This window comes from Charadrius vociferus, unplaced genomic scaffold (genome assembly GCF_000708025.1).
Source record: "Charadrius vociferus isolate BGI_N301 unplaced genomic scaffold, ASM70802v2 scaffold2, whole genome shotgun sequence".
Classification (NCBI taxonomy): Eukaryota; Metazoa; Chordata; class Aves; order Charadriiformes; family Charadriidae; genus Charadrius; species Charadrius vociferus.
The window spans coordinates 1,209,690-1,221,010 of record NW_009647595.1 but is presented as its reverse complement, the minus strand read 5'-3'; the positions used below and the strand labels follow the sequence as shown (position 1 = coordinate 1,221,010).

Genomic DNA, 11,321 nt, shown 5'->3' with positions numbered 1-11,321 from the left:
AGGGAAAGAAGTTGAAGGCAGAATAGCACAAGGCTAGCAAGTAATAGCAAGTAAAGGCCTTTTACTCAAACTGTTATCCTCCTGCTACCCTTAAGGACCAAAATGTCTTGAAGACCTTGGAGTACTGCCAGTCTTTTGATAGAGACTCAAGAATTAAAATCCTGTCAGATAATGTTCCAGATCTTCAGAGAAATAATTACAACCAACTTTCCCATTCTCATCCATCTCTTCCCTATTCTATTGATGATCTAGTTTAAATTAAAAAAAGCTTTTTTGTGGTCTAGCTCCATAATAGGGTTGTTCTATAATATCTCAATTTGTCTCAAGCAATTTTTCTAATAGTGTGCGTCAGTAGAAGCAAACATGTGCTGAACATTTACTGCAGTAACATCTACTTGGCAGATATATTTTTCAAACATCAGATGCAGTATTTTTGCAAAAGTGACGTGAGGAGGGTTACTTTGGCTTTCAAAAACAATATTAACCTTTATACATTGTACTGCTTATTCAGAAATCTCAATGTGCTTAACGGATTATTAAGATAATTATGAAAATCTCTAATTTGCAGATGGGGGAAGCTGACACAGAGAGGGTAAATGTGTTGCCCAAAGGCACACATCAAAGTCGGAGTAGAAAAGGGAATGGAGCTCAAGACTCCTGACTTACATATCTCATTCAAACAAAATCCTCTTAAAAAGAGCACAGGTTGAACTCGGGCTGAAACACTGAGATGTAAACAAGTTCTGCTAAGCGGTGGGAACGTTCCTTACAAATATTTAATCAAAAAGATGTGCTTTGCCCAGCAGTACCTCTCTAATCCACCCAAAGCTGTTCCCACCAGGAGAAGAAACACTGCACAGGGTGGCACCTTTCCCAAAACACAGTCACTCTGAGAGGGGCCTCAGTAGAGCTGATAGAAATGAAGTAAGTGAGGGCATCCATTTGGTGATGGTAGGCAAGTTTAGGGGACCATCTTTTTTGGACACCTCCGGCTTCAGAATTTTTATACCCAAAAATTTGGTGCCCAAATACAGTGTAGGGATTCAGATCTCAGAGGCTGGGTGCCTCTGCCTCCCTCCTGGGCAAGCAGAGGTAGGTTGGCTTCTCCAAAAGTGCAAGCTGATGCCCACGAGCTGTGGGTAGACTGTTAAAACTAATGAGCAGGACATGGGAAGCTGAGAACAATGTGAATTACTGCCTCGCCATGAAGCTTTGGAGTCTGACTTGAGGCTGCATTTTGGGTATTTCAGACCTTCAGCGAGCGTGTGTCTGGAGTCCTTTCCTGATTAAAGATGCTGAAGTAAATGTGGGCTTCATGTGTAGTTCCCCATTATGAATCCTACAGAAGCGGAGCCAGTTTGAGGTTCCAGCCCCAGCTGCTTGCATCATTCCTCCCCACTACCCCCATTTCATCTCTACACCCCTCCCACCCTCAAAGATTTTAATTCCCTCATCTGTTTCAGAATATGGCAGTACAAATAGCTTTGTGGAATAGTCTGGTGAAAAAAGTCAGGCTCCCACTCTTCCCTTCCAGCCTTTCCCTCAGCCTTCCTAAAAAAAAAAAAAGAAACCCCAACAGAGAGTGGGTTTGCATTTACAGTAGACTATTTCACTGAAAGATTTTGAAGTGTGCCCACGCAAACAGCTGAATCCATACAGCTGAGAGTGCTGTAATCCTTGGGCAAAGGGGGAGGGAGAGGCAGGAGGATGCTGATGCTGGAACCTCTTAAACGGGCTCTGCTGGCAACAGCAAACTGCATCTTTGCTGTCCTGAAAATCTGTCTGCACAGGGAGGCTGTGGTGGTACGAGCATTCCCAGGAAGAGGGAGCCTTGCATTCAGGTCTCTTAGCCTGATCCGTATCCTAACAGGATGCCCTCGTGTAGTGAGTGATCCATGAGTTTGGTTAATGTATAGTTGTTGCTTTCTCCTTCTGTGGGTGCTAGACCATAACACTGCCAAATGCAGGGCTCACCGGCGGGAAGAACAAGACAGAAAGAACCATATCTGTTATCTGCAGATTAGGCTACTCTGTTCACAGGTTTCTGCTTCTCACCATCAGAATTATTTGACCTTTATATTGGATAATTGTTAAACAAGGAATCAGAAGTAATCCATGTGTCAAGGACTTGATTTCATATCTTCCCTTTTGGGTGAAGGATTATACCCCATCAAGTATAAGGCTGTTACAGCAAAAATGCACAGCATGAGAAATTGCTTTGCAGGCTATACCTTCTAGTCTGTGGTTTTTTTTTTTTCTAAACAGACTTTAACAGTTTCCCTTTGACAGTTTGTATGTTTGTCCTTTTTTGGCATTTTTGATTGTGTCATCCAAGCTGCGCAGGTAAGTCTGATAAACTTCTGAAAGTTTTACAGGTCACTCACTACAAGTGAGTGATCCTAATAACAATTCTGGTGAATGAATTCACCAGAAAATTACATTATTTCTTCATTAGATATGTAAGAATTTACACGATAGATATTTTTTGACTGTCCTAACTGCAGGAGAAGCTCTATTCTGTTTTTTTCCCCTTTTATTATCTATATTTCTCCCCCAAAAAAGAACACAGTCCCCACTTGCTGATGCCTAGTATGATAGCAATTCTGCAGCTGATATTTTTCTTCCACAAAGATTCGTTGATAACTGAGGTGTGGTGGTCTCCTGGTGCTGTCTTAAGGTGCAGCTGTGTCTTTTAGCTCAACTCAAGCTTGGATCATCACCACTGGCTGATCTCAGACCTGACTTGTTTCAGATGAAACTAAACTGAAAATAGACTTCAGGGGGATACCTACTGTGCTTCAGCCACTAATGGGCTTTCAAGTCACTGGACCATGTCAGAATTAGTGATAAGCAACCCCCCTGAAACACATGTAGTGCGGACATCGTTTTCTCAATACCAGCTATTTTGCTTTATAGATCTGTTCCTGTTGGTCTACGCTACTCGCTAATCTAAATGTAAACTCGATTCAGTTGACTCATTCTCTGAATCAGCTGACTGAAATGCATCCATTGAAAATGCAGTTTCTTTATTACTGATTCCCTCAGAACAGCAGCAAATGCAAGTGCTGAGCTCCACGCTGGCTACATTTGACTATCACAGAGTCTTGTAGGAAAGCGAGTGTTGATGGGGATGTGAGCAGCATTTACTGGCACCCCCTTTTAAAAAAAAAAATAAAAAATTGTTCTTAATTTTTTTAGTTGCATTGACATGTAGCGGGTATTTGGGTACCTAGCAGTGTGATCTTTGAGATCTGCACAAGGTAAGGAGGTGCCTAAAAAAGCCTTTGGGCTAAGTAAGTGTGTGATGAGTCTTATGGGCTGGAGCAATGCTATTTAACTTCCTAAATCTCACCAGAATAAACTTCATCTGAATAAAACTTGCTTAAACTTAGTATATATACATTTTTCAAATTACTTCCTATTGGTCTTTCTATTTTTTTTTAAGAGAGGGAGCAAAAAAAGGTATCAACGACATGAGAACTGATGAAAAAGCTGGTCCTGTATTTGCAGCATACTTATCACTTCATGTCTCAGTTCACATCTGTTTAAGTTATCTGGTTTTAGCTTTTTGTTTCCCTGGCAATGAGAGCAAACACTATATTACTGCAACTTCTAACAATAACTCTCTGTTTCTGTATTCTGCTGTACTAAGCTGGTCCCAGAGAGATTCACATAAAATCATTCTTTGTAACCAGCTATATTTCATATGGACACTATCTGTAAAATAATTATATATTCCTGATGTCCACGTACCCTACAAGGCTATTAGTGTGTACTGACATAGGCATTTCTGATAATATCCAGTTCTAACGGTAACTCTGTATAATATAAACTCTATAAAAAAATGAAAATATGCACACCCCTAGCCATGGCAATATTCCACGGTTCTAAATATCATGTGCTTGAAACGTTCAACCAAAAACCCTCAAGAAGTTTAAAAATAATCATTATAGTGGCGCCTTTCTTGCTGCTCTGTAGCTGAGGTCCTCCTCATCATCTGCCCCTGTACACAACTGGAATTTAAAACTCTGGCTTGTAAATAAATTGTGGTCTGAAGTTACTGATACAGCCTTTTGTTCAGTGAGCAGGCAGCTCAGCTAGTGAAATAGCTGTCCTAGTTCTCGGAGATAAGGGTGTCTTTAGCCACGTTCTCAGCAGGTATCCTCTCGTGCCTTGGTATGTTACCAGCTTCTGTCTCCAGCTATGAGTTCTATGGATTTGGGGAATAATTTACACTTAAAAAGGGATGCGTGTAGTATTACATATGTGATTCCCTTTTCACTTTATGCCTGCCTCTTCCAGTTAGATTTTGCCCAGTCCATAGGCTGTATGATGGTGGGAATGCATTGTAAAAGGTAGAAAGAATCTCAGATACCGTGGAGAAGCAGTGACTGAAGGATATGATTTTGATTTGAAAGAAACTCTTGTGAATAATAGTGGATTTCAGTTGAAGAGGAGAAAGATGGAGTTTACCTTTTTAAGTCACTGGTCTTCAGCCAAGTAGGACTGGGTAAGGCCTAGATCAGAGCCAACAAACTAGCTTCTGATCAAAGGGATCAATAGAGAGCAGTAAGTATCCTTTTACTGCACTACCCTGTAAACACAATTTAGGATGAATACTGTCTCCATGGGCACCAACCTGAAAACTTCCAAAACTTTAACTTGGAAGCTATACCTTAAGTTGAACATTCCTGAAAAATACTGAATCCATTGCTAAAAATGGTTACAATAAAAGTTGTTTAACAGACTGCATTTGTCTGGCCAAGGCAGTAGATCGCATAACTGGAACTGGACGCGCCCAGCCTAGCTGCTTCCATGTTGCCTATGGTATGGAATGTGGAGCTGGCTGGACTGGACGCCACACTCCCTCTCAACAGCTAAGATCAAGCGATGTCTGCTGAACTTCCAGGCGTTGTTTGATAGACTAGTTAATCAGATGGAGTTCTGAAGAATATTTAACTATCCCTGCAGAGGGATAGTTTAATATTTGTGAAAAAGCTAGCAGGAACTTGAAACCAAACTCTTTGAACACATCTCCTGGAACATTGTTCCAGGTTGCATGTCACGAAAGTATCAGACTGTTTCTTTTAAACGTTTGACCTGCATCTGTAATAGCAGTAAATTCACTCAAGGCATTGTTTTTTGATAACTATGAGGTTCCCTGCAAAGACCAAAACACTTCAATATGGTATTTGCAGTGTGGCTAGGGTAGAAGATGCCATGTAAAGTATCATCAAATAAATATATGAAGAAAGATAACCAGGACCTTAAAAATTTGCAGACTATGCCATTAGTGCAGAAATGCTGGTCAGGTGACTGGGAATGAATTTTAAATGTTTGGTTTTGTTTTGTTTGGGTTTTTTTTTTAATAAATTGAATCTTTCATGGGTGTTTCTTGTATTTCAGTAATCACCTAGGGAAGAGTCTGCAGCTGCTGATGGACAGAGTGGATGAGATGAGCCAAGACATTGTTAAATACAATACTTACCTGAGGAACGTAAGCAAACAGCAGCAGCAGAAGCATCAGGTTGGTAACATGGAAAACTTGAATAAGAAGATTTTTTTTTCCCACAAAATAAGGTTTGGGTGGTGTTATCTAACACAGATGAATTTGGATCTAAGCAAGATAACATTCTTCGAGAAACATATCCATTAAGTAGATTTATGAAATGTACTAGTCAGTGGGGAATTATTCAGTGGATTCACTTCTGCTGACGTGTTGCGTGGATTGGTCTTTCTTTGCTATTTTACACGTTTGTTAGTGATTTATGATAAACCAAAATCACTGATAAATATGCTGGGGACACAGGGATTAGAGGTTTAATAAATGAAATAAAAGAGCTGAAACTAAAAGTGAATTGTTCCAAAACAAACTGTGTTTTAATACCATTGCATGTAGTCATGCATCTAGAAATAAGGAAACCTAGTCCATAGTTAAAAGACAGCGGATTGTTCTCTGATCGGAAATGACACTTTAGTCATGTCTCATATCAGTAGATAGTAATACTGACCAGGTGATGTTGGCTTTTAATTCCTGATGCCAAAGGGACTCTTTAAAATCGAAAACAGTCAGATTAGAGAATACTGAGTATGGAGACCAGCTCTAAGTGGCCCTGCTTGAGCAGAGGGGCTGGATAAGGTGTCCTCCAGAGGTCACTTCCAACCGCAGCTGTTCTGTGATTTGGAGACGATATTACTTTATTTGCTGTTGCTGCATTTGATAAAGCAATACTGTGTCTAATTATAGAAGAATGCTGGTAAATTGGCAAAAAAGCACTATGAGAATGATTTAAAAGCCTGCAAAGCAGATCTCGGTGAATGCAATTCACTTCTTGTGATAAATTAAGTTAACGAGTGACTTGCTTACTCAAGAAGTACCTGCATGAAAAATACATTTGAACTCTTTAATCTAGCAGACAGAGATATGACCAGATTCAATATTGGCCAACTGAAAATGCGCCAGGCCACTTTAAAGATAAAATATTAGAGGTGTTGCTACGCAAAGTAACTAATTATTAAAAAGAGCACCTGCGGTTCATGTGAAACGCTTCATCACTGACTATTTTAAAATCAAAATTGGCTTTTTTCACTTAAGCAAAGTGTCGCTTGAACAGGGAATACTGTAGGGAAGCAGCGCATGATCAGTGGTCTCTGCTGGCTTTGTATTTCCTGAGGACATAGAAGTTTCATGCATGTTATCTTCAGAAAATTTATTTTCCTTTGCTGCCTAATTTGAATAGAAAGATGGCATCCACTTCAAAGGTTTTTGTTAATAACAAAGAGATCTATTTATTTTGAAAAGCAGAGCAAAGTAGGTTCCATGGTGTCTCACTTCATTTCTTTACTAACTGTAGCTGCTTTAGTAGTGGCTCATTGCAGCATAGTTAGTGGTCTTAACTTCATTTTTAAAATGGAGCAATTGTGATTAAGAGCAAGCCGTTTCAATAGAGAATAATAGGCAGACTGCTGAGAAGTGAATGGGGTAATGCAAAGAAAGAAGAAACTACATGCAATTCACATACAAATATGGGCATTTAAGATTTTATTTTTAACATTGTCCAAAAACATGTATTTGTCACTACTACTGGAAAAAAAGTTACTTCATTTGAGTACGCCACCAAGTAATGAACTGTTTTCAGACTTCTTATGCAGAGATACATTTAAGTGAGGGAAAGAAAACACCCTGTACTCTTTGGCCTATTTATTTTGAAGATTTTTTAATGTTGAATATGAGGGCTTCGATAGACAAACCTTACAACTAATTCCTGGCTGTGACATACAGTACGTATGACATATGTGATTTTAAATGTATGTACTTCTCCAAGAACAAACGTTTATCCAATAGCTGAAGAAGTGGTCTGCCTTAATTTTTATAAAGTTTGAGTAATCTACATGGCAAAGAGAAGCACTGAAGACAAATCTGACTTTTTTTTTTTTTTTCTGTAGCAGAATAATTTCTACAAACTGCTACTCTAGTATATCCTCTGGTAACCCACAAAGAAAGGGCATCAAAGTGGCAGAATATCTAAATAACTGGAATGGAAATATGAACTATTATGCTTTGTTCCAGACATCGCTTTGTTCCCAGTTTAGAGTTAGTATTTTTTGGCTTAAGTTACCTTCTTTAATCAAGTTCTCTTCCTGTTTCACCTTTAACTTGCATAAAATAGAGTATTTCTGGTTTGTATAACTATTTGAGGTAACAGTTTCTCATGCTTACATATTCCATCCTTGTTTTCCTTTTTTGCGTGGGCAAATGGAGGCCTTTATCTACCATGCTGTATTCTTTCCATCAGATAGAGTATTTATGAAAAAAATTTAAAATTAACCCCACCACCTCGGTACCACATACTTTTCCAGTGCCTCACTTATTTAAGGTGCCAACCTGGGAGGGGGAAATGCTTGCTAACAGTGAATTGAAATAAACTATGAGTTGCATTTGCGTTGTTTGAAATAAACTGAATTTCATTGAATAAGTGTAATTTTTAAAACATACTTGCTGGTTGGGTAAAGAGCATCTGAAAAGAAAAACTTGCAACTGCTTTGGAAGTCCTGGTGCATTTTGTTTCTGTTGCTTTGTTTTCAGTACCAGCAGAGACGTCAGCAAGAAAATATACAGCGTCAAAGCCGAGGAGAAGCCCCTCTTCCTGAGGAGGACATCAATAAACTTTTTAAGCCACTGCAGCCGCCTGCAAGAATGGATTCACTCCTTATTGCAGGTAACGTTCTAGCAGCCTCTTCAACTCATCTTTTCACATATGAATGTTAGCTTGGGACAAAGTGCAATTGTTACCTTAGAAAGCATCTTAATTTTTCATTACCTTTGGCATTATGAGGTGATGTCTTGGCATTGGTAGTATTCCAAATACGGTCCTTCATTTGGTCAAACTCAGTGGTTTCAGCCTGTAATCTAGTGTTTGAAGTATTTAAAAAAAAAAAATAGTAACTAAGAAAAACAACCTTATTGCTGGTAGGCAGTCCATGCCTCTGTTAGAAAGTAAGCGTACACATGAATTTTAAACCATGTGGGTAAGTAGCAGAGGCACGTTACTCATGCAGATATGAACTTACATAATTTTTTGAAAGGAAACCACTGTGTTTAACCAGAACGGCCGCATCAAGTTTTAAACTTGATGTATGGAGACTTTATCCCTTTATGTCTTATTTTGCCATGGTACCTACCTCCTGCTTGACCATCTGTGCCTCCAGGGCTGACGGGAAAGGTCAGGAGCAGCAGCCAGAGGCTCTTCCTGGCTCTGTTCTGAGAGGGTGAAATGGGATTTTAGGGAGAGCTGGAGAAACACCCCACAGAGCAGGCCCTCTCCACAAATGGGTGTAGTGACTACTGCAGTCCATCAGCTGCTCCCTGTACTCATGCCCCAGCTCTTCCCTCAACCCACAAGTCAGGGGGCTGTGCAGACAAGGGGTAGGAATAAGCTGTTTGGGCTGAAACTTCTGATTCAGAGTAGTTGTCTGCTGCCCAAAGTTAGTGATAACATCCCTAGGTGTTGAACCGGCTGTTGCAGCAGCTGAGCAGGTTTTACTTTTAATTTCACACCGAATTGGGATAATTTCTTTGATTTCTATGGCCAGAGTTTTAGGGAAACTATCCCCATCTTCCTGTACCTCGAGGTGAATGAAAATGTAAAGAGGAACAAAGTGTGGGTATATGGGGTCCCACCCCCCGGTTTCTTCAGTTTACTGAAGAATGCTGCAGTACGTAGCCACAGTTCGGTACAAAAGTCAGTGCCTGTCCTGTGCCTTCTGGAAGGGTGAAAATATCTGGGACCTCACAACGGCAACAGAGCAGAAAACCTAGATGCCCTGCTAAGTAATCTAGATTTGGAAAATGTCACGAGAAATTGTTTACTGTAGTAGTCATTTGGAATCAGTTAGTTATCACCTTGTTTGAAAATTAAACCAAAGTCCTGGTAAATTAGTGTACAGAAAAGAGTGCTTTGACATTTAAAAAAAAAAAAAAAAGGAATTTCAACTGCCACTCTTAAATTTTGAAGTGACCAAGAGATTATTATTTTAATATCAGTACTGTTTCACACTGCTAATAAGCGCTCCTTTTAGAAGAAGTAGTGTTCCTTATTTATTATTCCTCCCAGTCTTTAAAAAAAAAAAAAGTTGTTTTGAGAGTTTTTACCAGTTAATGAATCCTAGCAGCATGAAAGTATTTGAACATTCAGCTTTAGCATAGCTTAAAAGTGTGTATGTGTGTACACGTGTGTTTTATGAAAGTGATAGCTTAGGATGAATCATCTCGTGTAAGAGGAAGAATAGCAAACTATTATACTTCAAGGAAAAAACAGTTTTCAGCCAAAGTACTCTCTTCATTTGTTCTTTTACCATAGTCAGGGGAAGAATTGAAAGCATCCACTTCAACTTAGATGAAGTAAAGTTTGTGGATAAAGAATAAAACTTAGCTCTTTTGTCTCTGAGGCATTTAAAAACTTTTCAAATAGAGCATTAAATTGAGAGTTTATTGGCCTTCTAAACAGTCTTAATTTTGATTGAACTGGCTTCATGTTTTGCTATTCCTAGCTAACAAGGGAAATAACTTGAGAAGTACATGTATAAAAACGTTTTGATGGGCACGTTTGATTTGTAAAGCACTGACAAGTCTTCATACCCTGGTGATTTTTGAAATAGCTAATAAAGTGAAATATTAGGTAGAAAAAAAGGCTAGCAAAATGTCAAACAGGAGTACCACAATTTTCAATCTGCTACTGAAAAGTATTTGTTACAAATGTTTTAATAGGGACAGCAGATGCATAAGAACGGAACTGAAATTCAGTCTTGTAGTATTTTTAGAGCAACTAAATTGAACAAATAATGTGATTAAACTTCCAATACAGCAGCAAGAATTGTTTATTCTTTTTATTGTCATGTCTTTTCAGAAATAGTACATAATAGAATTGTGGGAAAATTAAGGGTTTTTTGAGCATACCAGTTTACCTATTCTGCTAATTCAGTTTCTTCTTCGTCTTCTTCCAAAACCTATTTGGGAATACTGAAAATATAAAATTCCTAAGTGTAGAGTAGTTGAGCTGTTTTGATTGCTACTCTGTGTAAATCCTGAATGATTCATGCACATTTGGCTTTTTGGAAATTATGTTCTAGCATGTCTTTCTGAATTTCAAAACTGATGATGGTTTACTCTTCTTTCCTATTGACAGGTCAAATTAATACCTACTGCCAGAATATTAAGGAGTTCAATGCACAGAACCTGGGCAAGCTTTTCATGGCTCAGGCTCTCCAAGATTACAACAACTGAAGCAACTTTGCTGTGGCCCTCAACAGGAGAAGTTATTTACAGTTTTATACTGTTCATGATCCTCTTGAAAATTTAGTATATTGGGAAAAGAGTTGTGTAAAACAGAGTCATCTTGGTTTGCATAGAATTCTCCTGTAAGAAAAATAAAGGCAAATTTTAACGATATTTCAGTATTTCCTTATTTGTTGGCTGTATTAGACTGGAATTTTCTGTGGTCACTCAGGTTTTCTAAATGTTTGTCAGTTATTCATGTTTAGTCATAGCAAATAATACAGGTTTTATTGAACTTGGAATCTGGAATAAAAACAAATTATTACAAATGTTCAGTATAGCTGACTGCACAGATGAAATGTAAGATTTCCCAGTTTTGGTTGAGAACCTGCAACCATAACGTGCTAGTCACTTGGAGCAGTTGCTCGTTTCTATTTTAATGTGTTTGAACAGTCTGGTGCGATGGACCTTCCATATCACAAATGTTTCATAGGCTTCACGTTTGGAACATAGAGAAGTAATGTTATGTGGAGACTGATCCCCACCA

General features: G+C 38.8%; 1 protein-coding gene across 1 annotated transcript in view; it reads left to right on the top strand.

Moving 5' to 3' along the window:
• Nucleotides 1-10,948, top strand: part of EIF3H (eukaryotic translation initiation factor 3, subunit H) — a 72,243-nt gene extending 61,295 nt beyond the window's left edge. Inside the window, exons 6-8 of the mRNA XM_009881024.1 lie at nt 5,407-5,527; nt 8,087-8,219; nt 10,686-10,948. Of these exons, the coding sequence (XP_009879326.1) occupies nt 5,407-5,527; nt 8,087-8,219; nt 10,686-10,783 (352 nt within the window). The 3' untranslated portion in view covers nt 10,784-10,948. The remainder of the gene's footprint in view (nt 1-5,406; nt 5,528-8,086; nt 8,220-10,685) is intronic.
• Nucleotides 10,949-11,321: the final 373 nt, after the last annotated feature.